This window comes from Dreissena polymorpha, chromosome 1 (assembly GCF_020536995.1).
Source record: "Dreissena polymorpha isolate Duluth1 chromosome 1, UMN_Dpol_1.0, whole genome shotgun sequence".
Taxonomy (NCBI): Eukaryota; Metazoa; Mollusca; class Bivalvia; order Myida; family Dreissenidae; genus Dreissena; species Dreissena polymorpha.
The window spans coordinates 67,980,887-68,007,158 of record NC_068355.1 but is presented as its reverse complement, the minus strand read 5'-3'; the positions used below and the strand labels follow the sequence as shown (position 1 = coordinate 68,007,158).

Genomic DNA, 26,272 nt, shown 5'->3' with positions numbered 1-26,272 from the left:
TTATAGAAGAGACCAAAACATCTTACATATGTCAGTGACTTATAGAAGAGACCAAAACACCTTACATATGTCAGTGACTTATAGAAGAATGAGACCACAACACCTTACATATGTCAGTGACCTATAGAAGAGACCAAAACACCTTACATATGTCAGTGACTTATAGAAGAGAGGGTGTAGCTCCTGAACACACATGCTGGTCCGGAGCTACACAGACTTCATATGGCATTAGACCAATTTACGCATGAGGCAGCACAGATATGAACAATAATATTTTAAGCATAAGAAATATGATGATACATGTAGTAACAAACTCTTTGAAATTAACCACCTTATGAGAATTTCAACTGGAATTAAAGCAATAGACTTTCTCATACATAAATAATAACAACTTTCTTAATTTTCACATAAACTATGCGTTCTGATAGGATAACTTACAGACATACCATGTTTTTCGAATCCTATGAACCTATTACATGTACATAGATGTAACATATAATATGTTACAGGATAGTTCTTCATGCTGTCTGGTTGGTTATCAAACTTGGATTAGAAATTACATCAACAAATATTATCACCATTAGTTTCATTAGAAACCACTAAGAACCATATAATTTAAACAGGGATATTACTTTGATAGACAAAAGGCAAATGCCTGCTGCAGGTACGCTTACAGCAAGAAATTAACTCACAGGGCAAAATTTGTCACTTACCATTGACATTGCTCTTTTCAGCTAATTAGAGCTTTAACAACATCCTCACTTCACATTCCCTACAAAAAACAACATTTGCTAACAAGCTCTGAATTAGTATTTCTTGAAGCTTGCTATGAGCTTTTATAGTCGCAAGTATACTCTGCATAAGGATGCAAGTGACCATGAGTGGACTGCTTACAAGTCTTGTCTGGTTCCCTGTATGGATCTTGTGAGCGACATCATGTTCTTCAGCAACTTGCTCTCATCCAGCAACAATCATGAGCACGCCCAAACTGCAACAACAGATGTCCTACTGGTGTGTGATGAACAAAGCTGTGACTTTCTAATATCAGTGACAGTGGTCCTGGGAGTGCCATGGCACCTGGCCATTTAACCAGATCACTTGGGAATTTTTACCTTCACATACTTGGCTTTCCACACATTATCAGCATAGGGCGTTGGGCTGGTGTCAATTGACAAATACATCTATATCAAACACTCCATCCATTTCCAGGGGTGAAATTGAGGTGAAGTACGATGGGAGGACAATTCTGTAAACTTCACCTTTGAAATATGGTCAACACTGTTACAGTGTTCAACAAACGACAATTTACCACAGGCTGTGTTTTTCGAGACGTTTTTACATGGAGTACACTGCCTAATTACCAGGACAGTCACTATTCCGTAGCCATTTGGAAATTGGTAAAGCTTTCTGCTTCACATGTATATCTTCTGTTGTTTCTATTCCCATTGGAAGTAGTTTTTCAATAATGTGTCAATTTTTAAGATTTTGTGAGATTCGTTAGAGGTTTGCTCAATTATCTTCCTTTCCGCTTTAATAACAATGTTTCCATTTGCACATGAATCAGCAAAGAATTGCCAAACAAATATTGAAACACAGACTTTGATTGGAAGATTGGGAAATGACAGCCAAACATATTGCTTATTTCAACAAGAGCACCGCATAACAAGTGCCACGCTCGGCTGCGGGTGCAGTTTTTAATAAATGAAAGCTTGTCAGAATTTTTTTTTATATAGGTCACAGTGACCTTGACCTTTAACCTAGTGACCCAAAAATGGTTGTGGCATGTAGAACTCATCAAGGTGCAGCTACATATGAAGTTTCAAAGTTGTAGGTTGAAGCATTCTGATTTTAATGCCAATGTTCAAAATCTTGACAAAATGTTAAGGTTTAAGCACGACGAGGACGGCGGACACGACACGACGAGCTGGCTATGACAATACCTCGGGTTTTCTCCGAAAACAGCAGAAATAAAAATGCTTAGGTAGAATCTACCATTGTAATATGCGGAGTGGTTTTGGGGGCTGCAGATATGTTGGGTCGGTTCTGAAATAAGCCCGCAAAATTGTTAGTACCACATCCCCATTTTTTTAATATATTTTTTTAGAAAAAACCACCCGGACAGCCTAATCAGCGGAAATATGCAGATGCGCAGAAAAATCACACCCCAGACAGGCCTGACTACTGTCAAAAGATGACATCACCCCTAGCTGTTATACTCATTTCTGGAGTTTGAATTTGTGTTTATTTAAGCCATTACTTTATTAGTCACAGAAGTGTGAACAGAGGGAAAATTTAAGAAAACCACTTCCTTTACATCAACAACAGCAGCAAGACAGGTCTTTTCCGCTCCATTTTGAGAAAACGCCACACTGGAATTTTGGAAATTTCGCATCATAAAAAAAACCATTTTGGGAAAAAATAATAATCACAAAACTGGTTCAATTGGGAAAAATAATCGCATGTAAATAGTGTTTCTTATATTTCAAAGAAGCCATTAACTGGTAAATAACGACTATTTTGATAACATATTATTAAAATTTTACAAAATATTATGAACATGTGTGCTAAGTGCAGGTTTTGATATCTGATTTTGGGGAAAGGGCCTGGCCTTTTTGCGGGGAAAAAAATTGCACGAAACGCCAGATTTTGGGGAAAATAAGGGAAGTCTTAAATAATCAATTTTACATATTTACTGTTTTAAAAACAAATTCAAGGCAACAGATAATTTGATTATGCAATATTTTTCTATTTTCTACACTGGATCAGGTTAACTTATATATTTAAAGTTTTTATTTATTTTTTTTTTTTTATTGGGAATTTTTTTATTCAATTGAGAAAAAAACAACCAGATTTGCATTGGGAATGGGGCCGATATTCGGACCCGTGGCATAGGGCAGAAAAGGCCTGCAAGACTTCCATCTTTTTCATGACTGATGCCTTTGAAGTCGTCCAAGAAATCATTGGACGAATCTTCTGACCAAATTTCATGAAGAGCAGACAACTAATGTGGCCTCTAGAGTGTTAACAAGTCAAATGTCGACCCCGCACAACTGACAAAAGGCGATCACAAAAGCTCAACATGGGCAAATTGTGCTCAGGTGAGCTAAAAATCCATAGTATATATTATTTGATAACAAGTTTTTGCCCGCCCACAAATGAAAACTGGCCGCTCTAAGTACTTTTGGGCCTTGAGTCTATACAATTTTGACAACAAGAAACCACTGGAGACAGGTGATGCCAGTCTTCGAAATTAGCTTTGAAAAGTTACATGCCAGTCGGGCCAGTTACTTAAGAATTTTTACATGCCCAACATATTTTTTACATGCCCAAACTTTTTTAACTAAAATTATAACAAATTGCAACATTTTAACACTTACATGCTACACATAGTAAATCAGAACATTTGTTTCAATAGTAGTGAATACAATTACATCTAATCAATCACTAGAATTAAGACGGTCGATCGTTACACCAGTGCTCTTGAAAAGAGCGTTCTCTGGTGTCCTCGTACCATTTCTTGGCTTCCTTTTTCTCTAAATCATTGTCAATTTTCTATTTTGGAAGTGCTTTATTGGGCTTAGCCCCATCAACATACCTAAGATACTGCCTCTATGTCGACAATGACATTTGTTTACATTGACAAAAACGGAAGCGTATTACTTGATTGAAATGATCGATTCAAAAAGCATCTTCTCGATTAATGTCTAGAGAAACCGTCGATAAGAACCGAATGTGACCGAACTGCATCGGTCAAAAACAATAACGATGACGTGTGCAAGCAGGTGCGTGTTGTTAAACCAATCGAATTTCATTGTTTTACAACTTACGGCAAGGTGTTTGTTTGCAAAATTGAAAAATAGATCTGCAAATATCAAGATCCGCTTACGATTTTTTTTTATAAACTGTCAATTGGCTTCAATAATTTACATGCCCGGCGGGCCACAAACGTGAATTTTTGTATGTGCCCGGCAGTAATTTTACTCGCCACGGGCGATCGGGCGTGTGCTAATTTCGAAGACTGTGATGCTCCCCAAAGTTTTTTTTGTCACAATATTGCACTATATATTCAGATAAAAGGAAACGTCTTGAGGGCACAGTAGTTTGGGGGACAAGAATTTTTTTATAGAAAATTTCAAAGGGCCATAACTCTGTGAAAAATCATCCGACCAGAACCCGCTGATAATATGCACATCTCCTCTTGGTAGTGAGGCTTCCCATAGTTCTGGCTACCATAACTTTAAATGTCGCTTTTTATGATTTTTGACTGTTAACTGTCAACTTTTCGGGAATTTCTGGTTGACTTTCCTAATGGGGTTGGTCCATAACTATAAAGTCGCGCCAGTCAAAAATGGACCGGTCTTTGTTAACTGTCAACTTTTCGGGAATTTCTGGTTGACTTTCCTAATGGGGTTGGTCCATAACTATAAAGTCGCGCCAAAGACCGGTCCAAAACAGCTTTTAAATGCATTTATTGGCCCAAATCAACCACTTGATCGGAAAGATTGACATTTTTCACATTTACCTGATATATTCTTTCACAAAATACAATCTTAAACATTTAAAATTTATCTATTCTGCTCTTACATATCGAGAAAAACAGCGATGTGACAGACTTTCTGGAAATGCGAATCTCCCGAGATTTCACGGTCATATGACGTTATTTCTATTTTTAGTAACATACCATGTGCTCAAGTGTTTTCAAATTCAGAATGACATTTCCAGGTATTTTAGATTATTCTGGCTTGTTTTGTAAACAAATTGCAGTGTAAATACAAACTCAAAGTAAATATTATTTAAAACTACCTGATTCACACTGAAATCAGTCTTATAATCCACCAGACGTATGTGTGATTTTTTCCCCCAAAATCCGGCGTTTCGCGCCCTTTTTTTCTCCTAAAAAAGGCCAGACCCTTTCCCAAAATTCAGATAAAAACCCCTGCGTCACATGACAAAGCAACAATGGCGTAAAAATTGTGAATTTCAGACTGATGAGTAATTTTCATCTATAGATAAGATGCATTTGAAACATTTGAACCTTAAAATATTCCTCGATGCAGTAATTTATATTCATTCACCAATATATGAAGAAATGTATCAAAGAAAATGAGCATTCTTTGATTTATAGCGTGACATAAATATGTTACGACTCTGGTTGACTTTCGATACGGGATTGGCTTCAGCGTACAGGTAGGTCAATACTATATCAACTGTATGCTGAAGTTTCTTTAGCTAAGCTTCCCATAAAGTTTCGTTGAATTCCGGTCATTAGTTGAGGAGAAATAGCCCGGACAAGAATTGCACTATATGTACAGTTAATGGAAAATTTCAAAGGGCCATAACTCTGTGAAAAATCATCTGACCAGAACTCGCTGATAATACGGGCAAAAGCCCGCAAAGCGGGCGTTGACCGTTCATACATATCGGAATTTAGACATTAAATTACATAAGAATACCACATATGGATGCGTCTCAAAAAAATTTGCCACGCGACATATATTTTCGCGATGCTATTTATGACCTTGAACAAATCAAAAACACTATTACATATGCTAAATCACATGTAAATACATACCTCAGGAAAAGTTATATCAATGACATCATAATTGTGTAGCGAATGGCACTAAATATTCTCGCATTATTTGTTTTTCTTCGCAACCGTTTCAGAATTAAGTCATTACTCAATTATCTCCCCTGAATGCTCTCCTTCAGTGGGTATAAGCCGTAGACTGGTTCACTACATATAGTGACAGTTTTTACCAAACACAATTTAAGGGAACATAACCCGTCTTTAATATATTGCCAAATCTCAGATTTCTGTCGAATTTATTTGCGTTGATCTTTTCAATATCTTAATTGTTATTATTATCCTGACAAATCACAAACGCTTGTTAAATTTTTTTTTGTTTTAAACATTATAGTTGGCATCTCTATTCTTCCAGTATTCTCGCGGTATTTCAATAACGACACCATACTGTTTATTTGTCAGAATTTGTGACGCATTTTCCATTCGCTCTCAGAAAGAAGTTTTACGTGTTATCATGAGCAATATTCTGGTAAGTTGTCGTTGTTATCCACCAGAAACACATTTATTTACAAAATTTAAAGATATTCCGATCTAACTTTTTAGTCTTTTAGCGTTAATTTTTAACGTTTTCACACCTCGTCTGCTCGCACTTTACCGATATCCCGAAAGGTTACATATCACTATAATTAGTTTAGGCCTAAAACCACAAAATCCGATACCGTTGAATTTTCGTATCACAATCTTACGTAAAAAGTCTTCCAGATTCGAAATCAACAAAAAACAAGACATTTATAAATTGTCTGCATTTTTGATCAAATTTTAAGATATTTGTTGATTTTCCGTTTTTAGAAGCTGTTCTGCCAAGGCAAGAGCTGGGCATCATACAAGCTATTCTATCCAGCAAAACTGACAGTTTTGGTTTACAGAAATCAACAAAGGAGGGATTCCTGAACTATCAAAATTTCCAAGCTATACACACAGTTATTTAATATCTGTGGTGATCTTTATTGGTTCTGTTTGTTTACTTGTATGGAACAGGTGTGAACTTTTATAGAACTTTGAAAAGTCTATATATGTCTATCTATAAACAAAAATCAGCTATGGTATAATAAGATGAGATGTGCAAACAATGTCAAAGGGTTGTTAAATTAAAAATTTGAAGGCAATTATGCTGAAAAAATATGAAAGTTCCCATGCAAATTTTGTCTGTATATCGATAAGTGTCTGTCGATAATTGTCAAACTAGTAATACAAAAACTTACCACAAGTATGTAAAAGCACAAGTACCTGTGATCATTTTTTAGTAAGATAGTGTAATTCTAAACAGTAGCAAATAGCTTGTTTTGTAAATGCATAATGCAATTAATATGATTTGCGTTCTATTGTGTAATTAATAAATTGGTTGTTACTTGTTAATCCATGATAAATGTTTTTATGGCTAGTACAAAACCAGCAATGTTAATTTTGTAAAAGGTAGTACAATAACACCACTTTGTAATTTCATATACCAATTTATAATTTCATGTACGTAAATATTCTTGAAATGTAGGTTGATGACAGTGTTTTAGTTTTACTTATTTTGTAACTATTATTTTTATGTGCAAATAAATGATGTGAAGTGTTTTGTATCTCCACACAATACCACATACCTTTTTATATAATGTACTGTGTTATGTGTTATTTGAATGTTTAAATAAAAAAATATGGATGATATACATGTAACATGATGCATTCTAATATTTGCATTCAAATTGTAACTATAGAGCAAAGTGTATGCAGTATAGACAGTGATTTAGAATTGCTACAAATGGCTAGTTTTTTAGTGGCGACAAAATTTAAACTATTCAACAATAGTTTGCGAAAGAAAATTAGAAACCTGCAAGATACCTGTATTTATTAAATATTTTAATTGCGAAACAAGTATGTTGTTATGCTGTTACACATAATTATACATTGATAATAAATAAGAAGACAATAAGTGGTGTAAACGTTTCCCAACAGTAGAAATCATTCTTCTGATGAAGTCAGTGATATACAGACGAAAGCTCCAGGTATGGCTTTCAATACGTAGTGTGTGTTATTTGACAGTCTAAAACTTCTTGGATTAAAAAAATCCTGTCAAATTTGTCAATCAAAATTGATTTGACACATCACATGATTTTGATTATGTTAAATCAGTGTACTGTATGCTTAATGCAACTGCTTTAGCAAGCAGTCAAGTTGAATTGAGACATTCGATGAAACAAACTGTTTCCTGGGTAGGACCAGTACTTAGTGTCTATATGACTTACCATGACGTTGAAAGTCTGCAAGACCTACTAGGTAGAACAAGAAATGTACTTCGACGTACAATTTTCACCGACCCTTGAGTGTTATCCAATCAGAAGACACCTTACATCTGTTGCTTTTAGAGATATTTGACATTGAACATTATTATTATTTATACCGAATTATGCGACTATCAACCGCTTACTCATAGATATTGTGCGTGTTTATTAAACATTATTATTATTATAATTTATACCAAATTATGCAACTATCGACTGCTAACTCATAGATATTGTGCGTATTTATTGACCTGGCGTGGCAGAATTAACCTCTGACTTATGCAAGTTATGGTTATTTCAAAATACGACCAACAGTGAGGTTATAATACATTATTTATCCCGTTAATGCTTGGTTACCGTTGGGAATTTCCTACACAGTAATGTGTTGGACGGTCGTGATACTCTGACCAGCATAATCAATAAATACTCACAATACGCTGAATAATTTTAATTTTAAAAAGGTTACAATTGAATCTTCTTCAAATTTGTATATAATCTATTTCAATGCATTAAATACTTAAAACTTCTATGTGTTGTTTTTTTGCCATTCTGATATTTTTATTCATTTTGTCCTCAATTAAAAAAGAGATTTTAAACATTTATTATGAATAAATCTGAAGGAAAAGCCGCTCAAGAGACTAGTGTTTTGATTGGCTGTTCAGAAAATGTGTACATAGAACTACAAACATGTATGTCGAAGTACAAATTGTACTTTGACGTACAAATATATACTTGGAAGTGTATTTTATATTTATGTTGACGTACCATTATTGTACTTTGACGTACATTTCTCTTTTTAACTTGTAAGTCTTCTTGACTTTTAACCCAAATGCATACATGCCATATTTTTTCAGACCAATTCCGGGACATTGAGTTAAATTGTCCGGGACTTTTGCCGATTTTCCGGGACATGTATAAAATGTAGCGATATTTATAGACATATGCATTTTTGGTACTTTTTTTTGTTTCGCATCGTTAATTGCAAAAGTTCGAAAGCCGATTCGAAATACACTTGATCTATTAACGTCGAATTAAACATTACTACTTCCGATACAAGCCACGTGTTTTCAGTGTAAGCGTTCTAAATATAGATGGTGACGTCATTGCGTTATTGTTATTTAGACCGGTGTGTAACGCGTAGTTGTTGATACGCCTTTATTCATCTATAACATTTATATAATAAAAAGGATGACGTTTGTATATGCTTATTTTTTTACTCAACTTCTTTGTCGGTTAAACGTGCGAACATAAACTGCTTTTAATTTTTTACTCAGCGATGTTGGACTTCAGATGTGTGAACAACTATCCTTTGCCCTTACGCAGCGGGAAATAATGACGTAGTAGATTAAAGTCAATTAACAACCACGTTAAACAATGCCGCCTTTTCGGTTTGACCGCGAACGTGAGACAATCGATATGATAACAAGACCCCTGTTAATTGATCGATTTTGACACGTAGCGTAGTCTGCCTATTCGGGTAGGCATTGTCATGGAGACGCTGTAGATATGCACAGATTCAAGGTGCAGTTAAGCCTAAGATAAGGTACATGTATACATGTATATGGATTTTGTAAATTCCGGGACATTTGACAGATTTCCGGGACAGTGGGACAAGTTCTTCATTTCCGGGACTGTCCCGGACAATCCGGGACGTATGGCATGTATGCCAAATGGTACGCCATAGTATGTCGTTAGGGTTATCTAAAGAATGCTCCCACTTAAGGGATCAATACAGAGACCTCCCAGTGACTAAGCCAGTTAGCAGACACCCCATCCACTATACCACAGACACCGAAACAGCTATAAATTCCTGTGGCTAGAAAAAAAAATAAAAAAATAAGATACTAGATCTTTAAGCTTGGAACATGTAACTTGTTTTAAGATTGATTTTGTTTGATGCATTACTTAATTATTGCAACAATTATAATATTTTGAGCACAATCATGTCCATATATTTATTAAAAATGCATGGTTAACAAAAAAACTTTAAAAGCTTTTGCCTGTAAATTAGGTAGCACCTATAATCATATTATGTACATCTCCTCGTGGTAGTGAAGCTTCCCATAAAGTTTTATTGAATTCCAAAGCGGCGACTATATGCTCCACCCCAAAATAAATTTTGGGGGAGCATAAAAATGTTTCATTGAAGTTGCTATTAGAACTGGTTAACTCACAGGTACTTGTATAAACGGGCAGTACCCGGCTCAAAATAACCACCCGAATATATGTTGTATTCGTCTTTATTATTATACGAATTCCATGTCACTGAAACATATATAAACATGGTATCAGACACTATATTATTATATGCAAAGTAACAAATATATAAAACATATCATGTGTGGCCTTTAACAAGTTACAATGAAATATATATAAAAGATCTGGTAACATGATAAATGGTACATATACAGCATAAACATACAATTACATGAGATCTCAACTCTTTCTCGTTCTCACTTACCATTTGTGGAATGTGTACGGAACTCTCTCTCAATCGTATACAATTCTCTGCGGGTGCTGTGCTACTGCTGCAAATAAGATTATACATGTGAAGAGTATGGGAAACTGTGAATTATAGGAATCGTTAGCACGTTTAGGATGGCAATGCTGCTTTTCTGAATTTAACCTAATTACTTATCAAATATGAGTTATATCAACTCACAACATAAATACAACTCAATGCAAATACAAGAAAGAGTAAATGCAAACAGGTAGAAATAGAACTAACCTTATATTGAAGTAATGGCAACTCTGTACTATAAATGTACATCTTAAAAGTAGACGTGTACAGCTCTGTGTTCAAGTTAGAAGTGACCAGAAGACAAAGGAAAGGGCGGGAAAATAACTGGTCAAGCCTGACTGAACAATTATATAAACTGGACATGTGTAACTCACATGCTTGACTGACTTTAACTCTAAGACTGGCCACAGGAGCACAGCTTAATAAGTAACCCAGGTAAACACAATGCGTTATATGGAAATAATAACATTTAAAACAGAACACATGAACAGAATCCGTGAAATGAATATTTCAACCCTGTTACAGACTTCCCTGGCCCGAAAAATGATGTCCTCATCATAACAAACCAAGAAGAAAACAAAATTGTCATGTCACAGTAAAAACAGTATCGTCCGTCAACAAATAACCTTTCTATACAAAATAGATACAATACCTATCTATCTCACTATACTGTTTATAATAACAGCATTGTACAAGCAAGAACAACATACTTTATCGAAACTACATCCACTAGTTATACTACTGAATAACTGATACATACTTACCTTACATAAATGTATAAATATGATTCTGACTCTTTTCCTCCTGTTCTTCAGAACTGTGTCCTCACATTAAAATAATACATTAAAAAAATCAATTGATACTATATGCAATATCAGCAATTCACATTGTTAATAAGAAAGTTACAAAAATAACATCACGTCACTCGCATGAAAACTCACTGAAATTTATTTCAGAGATAACTCTTTCTGATAATTATTAATCAGAATAATACTGCCCGAACCTTGCAAAAAAAAAAAACAACATCTGATATAAAATACACACAAAATACATACACAATATTGTTTAAAATATGTTAAAACAAATTTTTTAATGAAAATTTCATTGAAAAATACTAGAAACCATACGTCCAGCTGTCTTACTGTCTAATTGATTTAAAACACCTGAGGCAATCAATTTATTTAATGCCTCAAACCTGGCATCTTGTGGTCTTGGTACCACACAAGCATTCATCTGGTAATCCTTATACCGATCCGGAGGTCGTCTCTCTCTGACAGATTGTCTTGGTTTTGGTGTTGGAGCTCTAGTATCCGATGTAGACGTCTCTGTCCTTATCGGTTGTGCTTCATCCATTTCTATAGGGACTTCAATTTCTTCATCTTGATCTTGTATAGGGTATTCAGTAATGTCTGGTTCTTCAGTGATGTCAGCTTCTTGCGACAAATCTACTTGATGAGGTACGTTTTCAGGCATCTCTTCTTCGTTGTTCTCTTCTTCATTCCCTGCTGTAGATTCAGGAACATCTTCAACAACGTCATCTACTCTATCCTCTGCTTGTATTAATTCTTCCCTATCTTCGTTTCGTTGTTCTCCGGGAACTTCACTAGAAATATCATCTCTGTCTTCTATCCTCAATTCTTCTGTAGACATATCTATGTTTTCCGTCCTTGATTCTTCTCTAGACATATCTATGTTTTCCGTCCTTGATTCTTCTCTAGACATATCTATGTCGTCAGCTAGGATATGGGCGTCCCCACCTCTTGAAAAATATACAAGATCTCCTGCATCAGACTCATCCTCATCATCGTCTTCCATCTTTTCTACTTCTTTGGATGCATCCATGGTCTTCTTGTCTGATAATTCTTCTACTTCTTCTTCTGCTACGTCTACAGGTATGCTGTTACCTGAAGTAGTCTCCTGATTATCCCGGAACTCTTCTGCTTCATCCTGATTAACCAACAGGCGCAGATGATTCCTGTGCAGAGTTTTCTCCTTACCTGATTCTGACCTGACACGATAGACTGGTATATGGTCATTTACTTGTTCTAGGACAGTAAAAACTTCCTCTTCAAACTTATCTACCAGTTTGTGTTTTCCTTCAGTATGGGATAGGATTTTTACAAGAACCTTATCCCCTACTTGAACTCTTGCTGCTCGAGCTTTCATGTCATAATACTTCTTTTGCTTACCTTTGGCATTTTCTACATACTGTTCAACTATTTCTCTTGTCCTCTTCATTCTCATCTTTAAATGTTCAATGTAATCTTTGGTTTCTTTGGTCTTGAATTCTGATGTTACTTGTTCAAACTTGGTGTCCATGGGTAATTTTGCTTTACGTCCGAACATTAATTCGAAAGGTGATACTCTTGTCGATTCGTGTGGAGTACAATTGTAGCAAAATACCAGATGCTTAATGTAATCAGTCCAATGTTTCTTCTGATCATTCTCTAATGTTCCAAGCATGCCTAGTAATGTTCTATTAAATCTTTCTGGAGTTCCGTTTCCTTGAGGATGGTAAATAGAAGTATGAGTTTTCTTTGTATTGGTTAATTTGCAGAGCTCTTTGATTATCTGTGATTCGAAATTGGCTCCTTGGTCAGAGTGTAAAGTTGTTGGAATACCATACTGAACAACAAAATTGTTATAAAAGGCTTCGGCGGTTGTTTTCGCTGTCTGGTTCTTTGTCGGAATGGCCATGGCAAATTTGGTATAATGATCCGTTATCACTAGGATGTTACTATGTCCTTTAGATGGTTCAACTGACAGAAAGTCAAAGCACACTAATTCTAATGGATAAGTTGTATTCACATTAATCATTGGTGCCCTTGTATTCACTGTTGTCTTTCTCCTTAAACATCGATTACATCCTGTGACATGTTTCACCACATCTGTTGTAATTCCTGGCCAAAAATAGCGTTCTCTCAGTAATCTTAGTGTCCTATCTCTTCCAGGGTGACCACAGTCGTCATGAAATCCTTCTAGTATTTCTCTCTTATAGCAGTTTGGTATAACGAGTTGTTCAATAATCTCTTCATTCTCATGTAAATTCCTGTACAGAATGCCTCTCTTTATGATAAAGTTTTCAAAGTTCTTTTTCATTATGATATCTCCAGGTAGAGTATTAAATTGGGGTAGGGTCTTGTCTATAGTTGCTATTCTCCACTTTTCAATTAATTGATCTTGTCTCTGTGCTTTCCTAATTTCTCTTAATTCAAGCTGTGCTATAGGTTGCATTGGTGTTTCTGTAGCTTCTATGATGTTGAGTGACAATGCTGGTAGTGTGTCAATGAGTGCTGGTGTTATGTACTTGCAAATTGTTTTCACTGTGCTGTTGTCTATTTTGATGTTTTCATGTTGTTGTTGGTCTATGATTTTGTGGTGAGGATATCTGCTGAGTGCATCTGCATCTGTGTTGTTTCTGCCTGCCCTGTATATGATGTCAAAGTTGTAATTGCCCAAATCTGATGCCCATCTTTGCCCTGTTGCGTCTAATTTCGCTGTAGTGAGAATGTAAGTGAGTGGATTGTTATCTGTGAGTAATGTAAAGTGAGTGTTGGTTAAGTAATCTGAAAACTTTTCGGTGACTGCCCATTTTAATGCCAAAAATTCTAATTTGAAAGCTGCGTAGTTTGATTCTGATTTACTGAGTGACCTGCTTGCATATGCTATGACGTGTTTGGTGTTGTCGTGATGTTGTTGATATAGCACAGCTCCTAAACCCTTACCTGATGCATCCGTGTGTACTTCAAACGGTAAGTTGAAATCTGGATATGCCAGAACTGGAGGTGTAGACAGAATTTCTTTCAGATTAGTAAATATATCTTCTTCAGTGTCTGTCCATTTCCATTCCTTCAGTGGTTTCTTCTGTCCCTTCTTTGCTTTGGTTGGTGGTAACAGATCATTCAACGGTCTCGTAATTTTGCTAAAGTCTTGAATAAATCTTCTGTAATATCCAGCGAATGACAAAAAACTTCTCAATTCTTCTGGTGTGCTTGGTGATGGCCAGTTTCTGATCTTGTCTATCTTACTTGGGTCAGTTTCAATTCCTTTACTACTCACAATGTGTCCTAGGAAAGCTATCTTTTCTCTGAAGAATTCACATTTTTCAGGAGCTAGTTTCAAACCAAATTCCCTTAATCTGTCAAAAATGGTGTTTATGTTATGTAGGTGTTCCTCAAAAGTTTTACTAAAGATGATAAGGTCGTCCAAATAAATAACGCAGATCTTCATATTCAAATCTCCTAGCATTTCCTCTGAATTTCTTTGAAATGTTGCTGGGGCATTTGTCAATCCGAATGGCATTTTTCGGAAATGGTAAAACCCTAGTGCTCCTACTGTAAAGGCTGTTCTTTCCTTATGCTCCTCCTCAATTTCAATTTGATGATAACCTGATTTCATATCCAACGTAGAAAAATACATCGCCCCCTGTAAACAATCAAAAACGTCTTCTATTCTGGGAAGGGCATAGGAGTCTTTAATAGTCTTGGCATTAAGATTTCTAAAGTCTATACACATTCTGAGTGTTCCATTCTTCTTCCTAACAAGAACTACTGGTGATGCCCATGGAGATTTGGATGGTGTTATTATACCGCATGAAAGTAACTGTTCCAGATGTGCTCTAACCTCTTCAACCATGTTAGGTGGTATCCTGCGATGTCTCATTTTAAATGGCGTTTCGTCATGTAGATTTATTCTATGTTTGGTTTTCGTACACGTTCCTATATCTGTGTCAGAAGTTGAAAATAAATCCTTGTGTTTTTGAAGAAGTGTTTTTAATTGTTCTCTTTGTTCAGGTGTTAAAATGTTGTCTTTGTCGATGTCCAAGCTTTCTATCAATGCCTCTTGTCTTCTCTTCAAATCTTCCTCTTCCTTCAGGTGTCTCCTTGTTGTATCATCTTCAATGTCAACTGGCTGTAGCTCTGCAATGATGGCTCTGGGTGCTATTGTAACTGTATTATAGGTGACGTTAGATAACTCCACTACATACTCATTCTTCTTAAAGTCATAATTCACGAGAGCTGGTCCGATGTCAATGAAGTCAGGAAGTGATGAATCTCCTGTCCCTGATATCAATGCATTACATTCACTGTATGGTAGTTTTCTATAAGCTGTCACTGGTATATGTTTGGTTTGATTTGGTCCTATGGTAATCTTCTGTTCAGTAGCACATCTCAGTATAGCCAGACAATTCTTGTTTCTTCTAAGTGCTTTCTCTCTTATTACTAAACATCTAAAGCTTAAAAACCATGGAGTATGTAAATTAGCCTTCTGTAAAAATTGTTCACCAAAATTATCTTTGCAGTCTTGTAGTAATGTTTTCAATATGTTTGTTCCTAGAATTATTGGAGTTCTTGCAGAGTATTTCGTATCTGGTGATATCAAAAAGAGACATTGCTTTGATGTTGCTTTCTCCAATCCATTTTCAATACTAATGGTAGCTTCTATACATCCTAAGTATGGGAGTTGTTGACCATCAGCGCATTCTATGTTGATCATTTCTGTCAGTGGCTCTAATTCAGTATCAGCTAAGTGTTCTTTATAGAATGTTTCAGATATAATACTTACGCATGATCCAGTGTCCAAAAGAGCTGTGGTTGTATTGTTATTAATATTCAGGTTGACTTCATTCACATCTCCAACTAGTTGAGGGTCTTTCTTAGTCTCTGGTGTGCTCCTCTCCGACCCGGCGACTGGAGCACAAACTAGTTTTGGGCACTCCCTAGCAATGTGTCCACGTTGATTGCAGTGGTAACAGGTGGGCATAAACGTGGTTGATGACAGTGGCCTTGATGGTTCCCTTCTTGTTGTTCCTCTGAAACCCCTCTGATCTGGCCGGAAATGTCTATCATAACCGTGTTGTCCACGCCGAGCACCTCTGCTGATAAATGGTGTGTACTGGTTCTCTGACTGACCTGTTACTTTCTCTCTTTCTAATCTATCGATTCTTTCATTCAACCTTTTGAGTTGTGACAGGACCTCAGTCAATTCTGGTGCTGTTGTATTTACCGCAGGGTTGGCTGGCTTTGTTGTCTCTCTTTTCTCCTCTCTATCTTCAGACTCCATCTTTCTTAGATAGATTTTAAAGGCGTCATAATCATGTTCTGTTTCAAACTTGTAAGCTGCCTGCTGCCTGAGTTCCTTCTTCAATCCTTGGTATAAGACCCCTTTAATTATATTGTCATCCTTCTTAATACCCCCCAAAGAAACTGCCTTATCGTACAAGTCTTCAAGCTTAGAAGAAAATGATGCAATGGACTCTGCAGGTTGCTGGGAACAATTGTAAAACTTTCTTAGAATAGTTTCCTTCGTTTCAACATTTCCATATGTACTCTCCAGCTTCCACATAACTTCACTCACTGTAACCTTTGTTCCTAGTCGTCTTAATATGTCAGCCACATCTTCTTTGGCAGCCTTTCTTATTCCAAATAATATTTGCTCTTCTCTGAATATCCTATTAGCCATCAAAGACTGAACTTCAAACTTGAAACTCTCCCAACTGGCTTCTCCTTTTCCACTAACCCCTCCAAAGGTTGATATCCTGGGGTAGCTACTACTATTGAAGGTTCTGTCATCCCCATATCTTCTTTCCTCAAAGGTTCTTCTGTCCTCAAAGTGTCTTCTGTCTTCAAAGTGTCTTCTGTCCTCAACATATCTTAAAGTATCAGCTGACCTATACCTATCTTCAGCCTTTTCCCGACATCTATATGTGGACATAAATTTGATTAAGTCTTCTGTATTTTCAATTTCAGGCTTAACATCAAGCTTCTTAAATGCTTCAAGCAATTTCCTATCTTCCTCTGTAATATCCTGACCTCCTTCTTCTTGAACAGTCTCCATAATCTTCCCTTCACTTGATGCCATGTTCATTTAACTTCAAATTCAACTTTCAATTATCAGTGATTTAATGCAACCTATCAATTAATCAATTAATTAATTCTGTCAAATAATCAATTCATGTCAACTTCAAAGTCAATAGTTTCCGAAGAAATAATGATAACCCTTCCAAGTATATTGTGTTTCAAAGAAACACTAATCTCTTCCAACATACATAGTATAATATAGCTTAGACCAAATAAAGTTCAAAGTCAGTTAAATGCTACCCAAAATTCAAAGTTGCTGCCAATAAAACAACAAACAAACACCTTCCAATTCTAATTATTAATTAAAAAAAATAATAAAGTTAAGTCAGTATTGCATCAACTCAACCTTAAGTTCAACCAAATAAATCCTCAAAGACTAATTAAGTTGCAATTCAAAGTGAACTTCTATAAAATCAATTCAAAGTATAAGTACAAACAAATGAATCCACTTTAAATCAAATTCAATAAGTGAAAACACCAGTTAAATCACTTTTGCACTGTCTGAAAGTCAATCAATAATCACCAAGTATAATGAATAATAAATAAATCACTTGTGCGCAAACGGATCCTGGACTAAGAATATTATCACAAAGTATAAAAAAAATAAAGTTAAGATACAAGTAAATTAATTGACCCACAATGAACCAATCAATCAAGTATCACAACTAAAACAAAACATCAAATTCAAACTTCAAAGTATGAACAGTGATGCACTTTCACACAATTTCAGCAACGTTCAAACTAATTCGGTCACAAAAGCACAAACCCAAAATTGAATGAACTGAAAAATAGACTCCAAAGTACAAGAACAAGCTAACACACTATTGCGTCAACTTAAGTCACAACTAAACATGCACAACTTCAATCACCTATATCAAACAGAACTTCAACACACTATGTGTAAATGGAATGCAATGTACATGAAAATAATTAATTATCCAAAATGTCCAAGAATAATTCCAAATAAGATATGAAATGAAATTAACTAAGTATTTCCATCCGTAAACTGCAAGGAAGAACCTAAAAATCAAAGTCCAACTTAGAATAATACAATATAAATAAAACCAAATATTTCAAATCAAACCTAAGTATCAATAATAAATGAAAATATTTCACAAAAAAATAAAGAAGTTTAAATAAGTGTTCAAAATAATTTCAAATTAAATTCAAATGAATAAATTGCACCAAGTATTTTAATTCAAATCACTCAACCTACACTGTGTTATAAGTATTAACTTCAGAAATATTAAACGCCAAAATAAAAATGCAATGCCCTGAGACAAATCAAATTAACTAAAATAACAACCAAAGAAGCCGACCACAAATGTGTAAACAGATTTACCTGATATCAGCTCACACGGGAGACATCTGTCCAAAACAGACCTTACCTACATGTACATATACTACTACACTGTGTTGAGAATTACTACTCTACTACAACTTCCATATAAGGTAAAATAGTAGTCACATGGTCTGTCAGTGAAAAAAATTCAGTCATGTGTCAACCAATGAAAACCAAGGAAGCGATGATATCCAAACTCAGTATGCAAATTAGGGAATTCTATATCCAATCAAAACCAAATCATGTATAATCAAGGTGAACAAGTGTAACCTGATGTACTGTTAGCAATGCATAAACTCAGGAATGCAACAAATCAAAACAAACACTCACACAGTAATAAAATGGAATACAATGGACTAAATAGAATTAAGGCCAAAATGTAAAAGGGCTGGATAAAGGTATGGACACTGGGAAAGGGATTATATGAGAATTTATAGAATAAAGAGGTTAAAGGGATAGCAATGAGTTGGTTACAAAATTAATGAATTTATAATCACTTTATGAATAAATTCAAAATAGCAGCATTTCAATGTTTTTAGTAACTGTTGATAAAGGATGAAGAATAGATCTTATAAAGATGTAACCGTCACCAAGTAATTAGAGCAATCAATTATATTAGGTAAACAAATAATATATTCTCTCTCTCACTCACATACATATACTCACGGTTACGAAGAAAGGTGAAGAATACACATATGCTGAATATAGGCCACAAATGATTAAAAGTCTGAATTAAAGTCAGGATTAAAAATCTGAATTAAAGTCAGGATTAAAAGTCTGAATATGATACACGATAAATATTTAAAGATGTCCACTTCACAATTGTCCACACGGTAGGTACACGATATTGCACTATAAATCCTCGGAAATGTTCTAAATACACGGTTAAACGACTCCCACTTCCGCTACGTCCTCAACGACCCGTCCAATAAGACTCTTCCTACGTACGCTCAGTCCTCAACGACCCTTCCACGACTTCTCCGCTTTCCACGGGCCGCCATCTTCCTCTCGGGTCCGCAAAACACGTTGGGCGCCAAATATAAACGGGCAGTACCCGGCTCAAAATAACCACCCGAATATATGTTGTATTCGTCTTTATTATTATACGAATTCCATGTCACTGAAACATATATAAACATGGTATCAGACACTATATTATTATATGCAAAGTAACAAATATATAAAACATATCATGTGTGGCCTTTAACAAGTTACAATGAAATATATATAAAAGATCTGGTAACATGATAAATGGTACATATACAGCATAAACATACAATTACATGAGATCTCAACTCTTTCTCGTTCTCACTTACCATTTGTGGAATGTGTACGGAACTCTCTCTCAATCGTATACAATTCTCTGCGGGTGCTGTGCTACTGCTGCAAATAAGATTATACATGTGAAGAGTATGGGAAACTGTGAATTATAGGAATCGTTAGCACGTTTAGGATGGCAATGCTGCTTTTCTGAATTTAACCTAATTACTTATCAAATATGAGTTATATCAACTCACAACATAAATACAACTCAATGCAAATACAAGAAAGAGTAAATGCAAACAGGTAGAAATAGAACTAACCTTATATTGAAGTAATGGCAACTCTGTACTATAAATGTACATCTTAAAAGTAGACGTGTACAGCTCTGTGTTCAAGTTAGAAGTGACCAGAAGACAAAGGAAAGGGCGGGAAAATAACTGGTCAAGCCTGACTGAACAATTATATAAACTGGACATGTGTAACTCACATGCTTGACTGACTTTAACTCTAAGACTGGCCACAGGAGCACAGCTTAATAAGTAACCCAGGTAAACACAATGCGTTATATGGAAATAATAACATTTAAAACAGAACACATGAACAGAATCCGTGAAATGAATATTTCAACCCTGTTACACTTGAAAAAATGGTCCTTATAATTATATAGTAAGGACAAGTACCTGTGGGTCAACTTGGGACTTTTTGGGGTATGAGACTTAGGTTTTTGGGGAGGTAACAATCAAACATTTTTTTGATATTCGTTCATCAAAATATTGATTTTTTTACACTATTTGAAAAGCAAATGTTACATTTTGAAGTGATGGCAAATGTCAGCAACAACACCAGCAGAACAACAGAAGCAAACCCAGACGATCACCGGTGACAGCAACAACAACCCGTTCAATTAAAGCGCCATCTATTTGCTTGTAACCCAATGAAATAAAATAGCAACAAGCAAATCAAAGCGCTGGAGGAACAGAAGTTGTTCTCTATTGCATAATTTAAGACGCAACTCATTTTTCAAAATTAATCGCAGGTTTGTAATCAACATACGCCATTCAAATTTATATTTGTGTTTACTTTTTATCATCCTATTTATTTCATAGAGAAATAACAACAATTAAACATGGCCCTTTTCGGACATTCTGAAAGCATAGAAAGTATGATGAATGGTAATGAGAACTGAATATAAAGACAATTTGCAATCACCATCATATCAAATGAAAATTGTTGGAATATCGAATACATATCTCACTAAGAATATAATTTTATGATGAAAATTTCCTGTACACAACTTTTGATTTTTGACACCATATACAAATTCAAAATATACAATAATATAATTGATGAAAATAAATAAAAAATAAATCTTCGAGCAATAATTTTAACTCACGAATTAAGTATTCATAAAGACAGCCCTGTTGACCCGTACTTTGTTGTTATTGAATTCTTGTAACTCTAGCAGTTCAAACGGTGCCAACAACTCTGACCTAAAAATAGGTATAGAGCACTTATGCGCTTTTTCGGCAAATCTGTTTTGCCCAGCTTTTCACCTTAAATGACTTTTACATAACGCCATCAGACACTTTTTATTTAATATTTCATAGGCTGATTCGAGATAAAACCTCTGAACTTTAGCTACATCACTGTGTCTGTGCTCAGCACAAAGGATGTAGCACTGTGCAGTGTAAGGAATTCCGGACTACACTCTTTATGTTCAAACGACACAAATTACAATTACGCGTTAAAATCCATCTCGCAGAATTTTAGGGTCAATACTCGTTCACTAAATCGTCCGTTGAATATATAATTAACTATCAATAAATACTGTTTTGCTTTCAAGATGAGAAAACAAACATTACCGAAATAGTACAGTGTCACCATAAGAGGAAAATAATTTAATTATCCAACCACAAATGTTTGCCGTACTCGGTAAACACGTCTGGAAATCGTTCCTGAACGCCTGGATAGGCTACCTTATTTACAAGTTTGCTATTTTGAATTTAATGTTTTTATCGAAAATCATTGTGCTGAAATGTGCCATTTACAATTATCAATGAGATTTTTAATGACACTCGTCATGCAAAAATGGGTCTAATTCCATATGCGCTCATCATATATATAGCCCACTCAGCCTGCGCATCTCTCAGTCTGATCAGGAGATACATAATAAGACCATAACACATTGAGTGATTTTATAGCGAACAGCATCGCCTCTGACCAGACTGCGCAAATGCACATCTTGGGTTTAAGATACGCTGGCCGAAACGCATAAGATCCATTTTCACATGACGCGGCTATGAAAGTGTGCTTTAAAAGTGTCGAAAGAAAACTGCGTTTAAATCAAATATTAGCATACGACATATTTAGATAGTGAAGAAATATACTCATAATAAGGCATATGATGGCACATATGATATATGATGTGCACTCCCGTAGTATTATTTTTATCTACTTACACTAATGTGTGGTTTGACAATGATAACACACATTTCTTGCGGTGAAAATGCGACTAACAAGAGAAAGAAAAATCACAATAGTTAAACTTTTTTTCAATTTATTTATTTAGAAACGTAAATTGCAAACTTTATTTCAAAGTCAGCATTTACGCCGACTACCTTTTTAAAAGATATTTCTTTTTATATTTATAGTTTTTTTTAATATTCGGTTTTAGCGATTATAAATCATTTTAAGGTTGTCTTTAGTATTTATACCTGTAGTAATTAGTGAACTAATGTTCAACGTTTTATAAATTGAGAACTGTGAATATAAACAAGCTTTACCTTCCACTATTGCGTTGTTAGCCCCCGTAAATACAAAAGATCGCCTCTATCTGTTGAGAACAAAAGAAATTTCCAAGAAATATCAAATTTAACCCCGCTTCAGAAGCATGAACGAGGTAACGAAACAGATAATTCTTGTTATAGTTAATTGTTTTTTATATATTTGTTTTCTGTTGTTGTCTATCGTATCCCTGAAGTTATCGTTGAACTCATGTTCAACGTGTTATAAATTGAGAATATAAACAAGCGTAACCTTATACTATTGCGTTGTTTTCCCGAATCTATTAATAGCCTCCGATTATCAATGACCTGTACTACGTCATTAAGACGCAGCAGATAATGGACTATTTTAATCATTCATAAACAATCTCTTCTACGCGACACGTATAATACAAACATTGTTTATTAATTCTTTTCTATATAAGCTCCATTCATAATATATTCCACTTAACACGATATTCACAGAATGTTTCCATTTGTGAATGAATAAAGTTGAAGAACTCAAACCTCTTGCATAAATTATACAACTCTTTCTCGCGCGGATACGGCAGATGCGACATATGTGGCGGGTATTAGGCTTTCCGTAGATAACAGCGAACTGAATTGAAATATTCGTCAACGTTATTAGCATTTCGCTACGCGAACAACTAAAATGCTACAAAAAAGTGCCGTTTCATCTTGTCTTCTCAGTACAAACCAGACCGCGTTGACAATTTGCTATTTTTATAACTAACACTGATTTGTTATTGGTTAACTTTATTTTACGAAATATTCGTTGGGTTTTAGTGTTTATATATATGGGGCTTTATTTTTTTATTTACGCTTAATTCTGGGCGAAGTCTGGGATTCGATGCACCTTTGCACATATATTACAAAACACCTTGCTCAAGTTAGAACACGAAAAAAAGGTACAAGCATAATTGTACCACCACACCGGTAGAACCCCACACTTATTTTCGTTGACCGTTCCATGGCGGTGACCCCAGATTTCAACAATAGTTTTTTCGTGTAAGTTCGAGCTGTGAGCATGGTCCTGTACTTAATAATATTATCATTTAGCTCCCTTTCAAATCGCCAATATCTTTCTAATTAAAGAAAATTTATTGTTTGGAGACCCTTGGCTATCTTTTGGTGACAACAAATATTTATTCCAGCGTGTCCAATGTTTCAGTGAAGAGACAAAACGCTAAGAAATGTAGACGGTATTTCGAATCGACGGTATTTCGAATGGACGGTCCTCTGATTCTCAATCGGTGATTGACATGAAACGCTGTATGTTGATATGTGTCTTGTTCTGAGAAAACTGGACATAATGCATGTGCGTAAAGTGTCGTCCCAGATTAGCCTGTGCGTCAAAATAAGATTAAACATGCTCGCACAGATTATAAATGTTGGGGTCCCACTTTAATGATGTAAACGCAAATTAATGGGGGGTTAAATCCGTTAACCTAATCGTAGTTTAAATACATAAAAAATTATTCATAATCATGTTTTTTAGAAGAAGACATCAAACTTTCTTTTGAATGTCATACATAGCCACAGAAACATTATATAAGATATGTTTGATTTAGTGTTAAAACCGTCAAATATTTTATCAGCAGAGGGATAAAATTAATATTTTAGAGCGCTTTCTTCTTGCAAGAATCCCTTTCTTGGCTGAAAAATAATAAATACTGAGCAAATATATCATGGTATAAATATCAAAGAAAAAAATAATCTTATTCTGCAATATGGCATTATTAGTCATTTTTGAAAACGTTGTATGTCCAAACTTTTTACCGCACCGGCTGGCTCAGTGTGTAAAGAGCCGACCTACGAATCCTAGGAGTTAAGTTCAGATTCTATGTACGGCCTCATACGTTGTTATTAAATTTCGTTCTACGTTCTACCCCTCTAAATCCGAATAAAACAAGGAAGAACATGGTTACTGACAGCAGTGTTTTCACGGAGTATTCTTAAAGAATCTATTCAATGAAAAAAGTGAGTTGATTACTGAACGCCTTGATATTACTGAAAAACTGTTGAAAAACGACGACAAAATCCCACAAAGTAAACAACGACACAAACAAATCGTATTCTTTTTATTGAATAATAGTAAAAAAGATTAAGAAACTGACTTTCCAGATCTATATTGGATTAGATCAACGATGTTCGGTGGATTTTAAAGATAACCTAGCTGTTGTGGCTGCTACGGTTCTACATATAGCCATAACAACTAAGCCTACACAGTTCGATGCAAGCTTAAAGCTAACACAACATGGAAACGCAACAAATGCATATTTAATAACAAAATAATTTAATTGATATTTGCTCGTTGAAGTTTAAAAATGTCTGAGATATCGAAGAGCGTTCGGAATTAGATTAATTACAGGTACAAATGTTTGCCATCTCTATATGTTTCGAAACCGATCCGGAATGGAAAGTCAGTCTGCAAAATATAAAGTTTCTGAAACGATGAAGCCAGATTTGCATCGGGAATTACACGGACTGTACAGACATAGATGGGACGAAACTTTACGCACATGCATTATGTCCAGTTTTCTCAGAACAAGACACATCAACATACAGCGTTTCATGTCAATCACCGATTGAGAATCAGAGGACCGTCGATTCGAAATACCGTCTACATGTCTAAGCGTTTTGTTTCTGCACTGAAACATTGGACACGCTGGAATAAATATCTGTTGTCTCCAAAAGATAGCCAAGGGTCTCCAAACAGTAAATTTTCTTTAATTAGAAAGATATTGGCGATTTGAAAGGGAGCTAAATGATAATATTATTAAGTACAGGACCATGCTCACAGCTCGAAGTTACACGAAAAACTATTGTTAAAATCTGGGGTCACCGCCATGGAACGGTAAACGAAAGTAAGTGTGGGGTTCTACCGGTGTGGTGGTACAATTATGCTTGTACCTTATTTTCGTGTTCTAACTTGAGCAAGGTGTTTTGTAATATATGTGCAAAGGTGCATCGAATCCCAGACTTCACCCAGAATTAAGCGTAAATAAAAAATAAAGCCCCATATATATAAACACTAAAACCCAACGAATATTTCCTAAAATAAAGTAAACCAATCACAAATCAGTGTTAGTTATAAAAATAGCAAATTGTCAACGCGGTCTGGTCTGTACTGAGAAGAAAAGATGAAACGGCACATTTTTGTAGCTTTTTAGTTGTTCGCGAAGCGAAATGCTAATGTCGTTGACGAATATTTCAAGTCACTTCGCTGTTATCTACGGAAAGCCTACTTCCCGCCACACATGTCGCATCTGCCGTATCCGCGCGAGAAAGAGTTGTATAATTTATTCAAGAGGTTTGAGCTCTTCAACTTTATTCATTCACAAATGGAAACATTCTGTGAATATCGTGTTAAGTGGAATATATTATGAACGGAGCTTATATAGAAAAGAATCAATAAACAATGTTTGTATTATACGTGTCGCGGAGAAGAGATTGTTTATAAATGATTAAAATAGTCCACTATCTGCTGCGTCTTAATGACGTAGTACAGGTCATTGATAATCGGAAGCTATTAATAGATTTGGGAAAACAACGCAATAGTATAAGGTTACGCTTGTTTATATTCTCAATTTATAACACGTTGAACATGAGTTCAAAAATAACTTCAGGGATACGATAGACAACAACAGAA

The 26,272-nt window shown here is 35.3% G+C and overlaps 2 protein-coding genes and 1 long non-coding RNA gene across 11 annotated transcripts in view; 1 reads left to right on the top strand and 2 right to left on the bottom strand.

Moving 5' to 3' along the window:
• The window catches only part of LOC127833625 (protein ZGRF1-like), a 128,168-nt gene extending 107,406 nt beyond the window's left edge, over positions 1 to 20,762 (bottom strand). For 4 of the 7 annotated variants that reach the window (XR_008027528.1, XM_052358982.1, XM_052359020.1 and 1 more), the window contains exon 1: positions 20,647 to 20,762. The gene's annotated coding sequence lies outside the window, so the exon portion shown is untranslated. Of the gene's footprint in view, positions 1 to 713; positions 805 to 894; positions 989 to 5,572; positions 5,704 to 20,646 lie in introns of those variants that run through there. The other 3 variants (XM_052358993.1, XM_052359005.1, XM_052359014.1) reach the window with 3 other exon arrangements.
• LOC127833725 (uncharacterized) lies at positions 5,952 to 7,237 on the top strand. The gene is made up of 2 exons (XR_008027571.1): positions 5,952 to 6,053; positions 6,374 to 7,237. It is a non-coding gene; the product is annotated as an uncharacterized LOC127833725 (long non-coding RNA).
• LOC127833661 (uncharacterized) lies at positions 10,076 to 19,188 on the bottom strand. 3 transcript variants are annotated; one of them, XM_052359080.1, is made up of 3 exons: positions 11,137 to 19,188; positions 10,313 to 10,379; positions 10,076 to 10,116 (listed from the first exon to the last, which is right to left on the bottom strand). In XM_052359080.1, the coding sequence occupies exon 1, from the start codon at positions 17,237 to 17,239 to the stop codon at positions 11,474 to 11,476; it is 5,766 nt and encodes a 1,921-aa protein (XP_052215040.1). In that variant the 5' UTR covers positions 17,240 to 19,188; the 3' UTR covers positions 10,076 to 10,116; positions 10,313 to 10,379; positions 11,137 to 11,473. The 3 variants fall into 3 exon arrangements, with proteins under 3 accessions (XP_052215040.1, XP_052215025.1, XP_052215030.1); XM_052359065.1 differs by having other exon boundaries at positions 10,313 to 19,188; XM_052359070.1 differs by having other exon boundaries at positions 10,076 to 10,379.
• Positions 20,763 to 26,272: the final 5,510 nt, after the last annotated feature.

Excerpts from the sequence above, each read along its gene's own strand:
- LOC127833661 (XM_052359065.1), bottom strand. The coding sequence starts at position 17,239 with ATGAACATGGCATCAAGTGAAGGGAAGATTATGGAGACTGTTCAAGAA.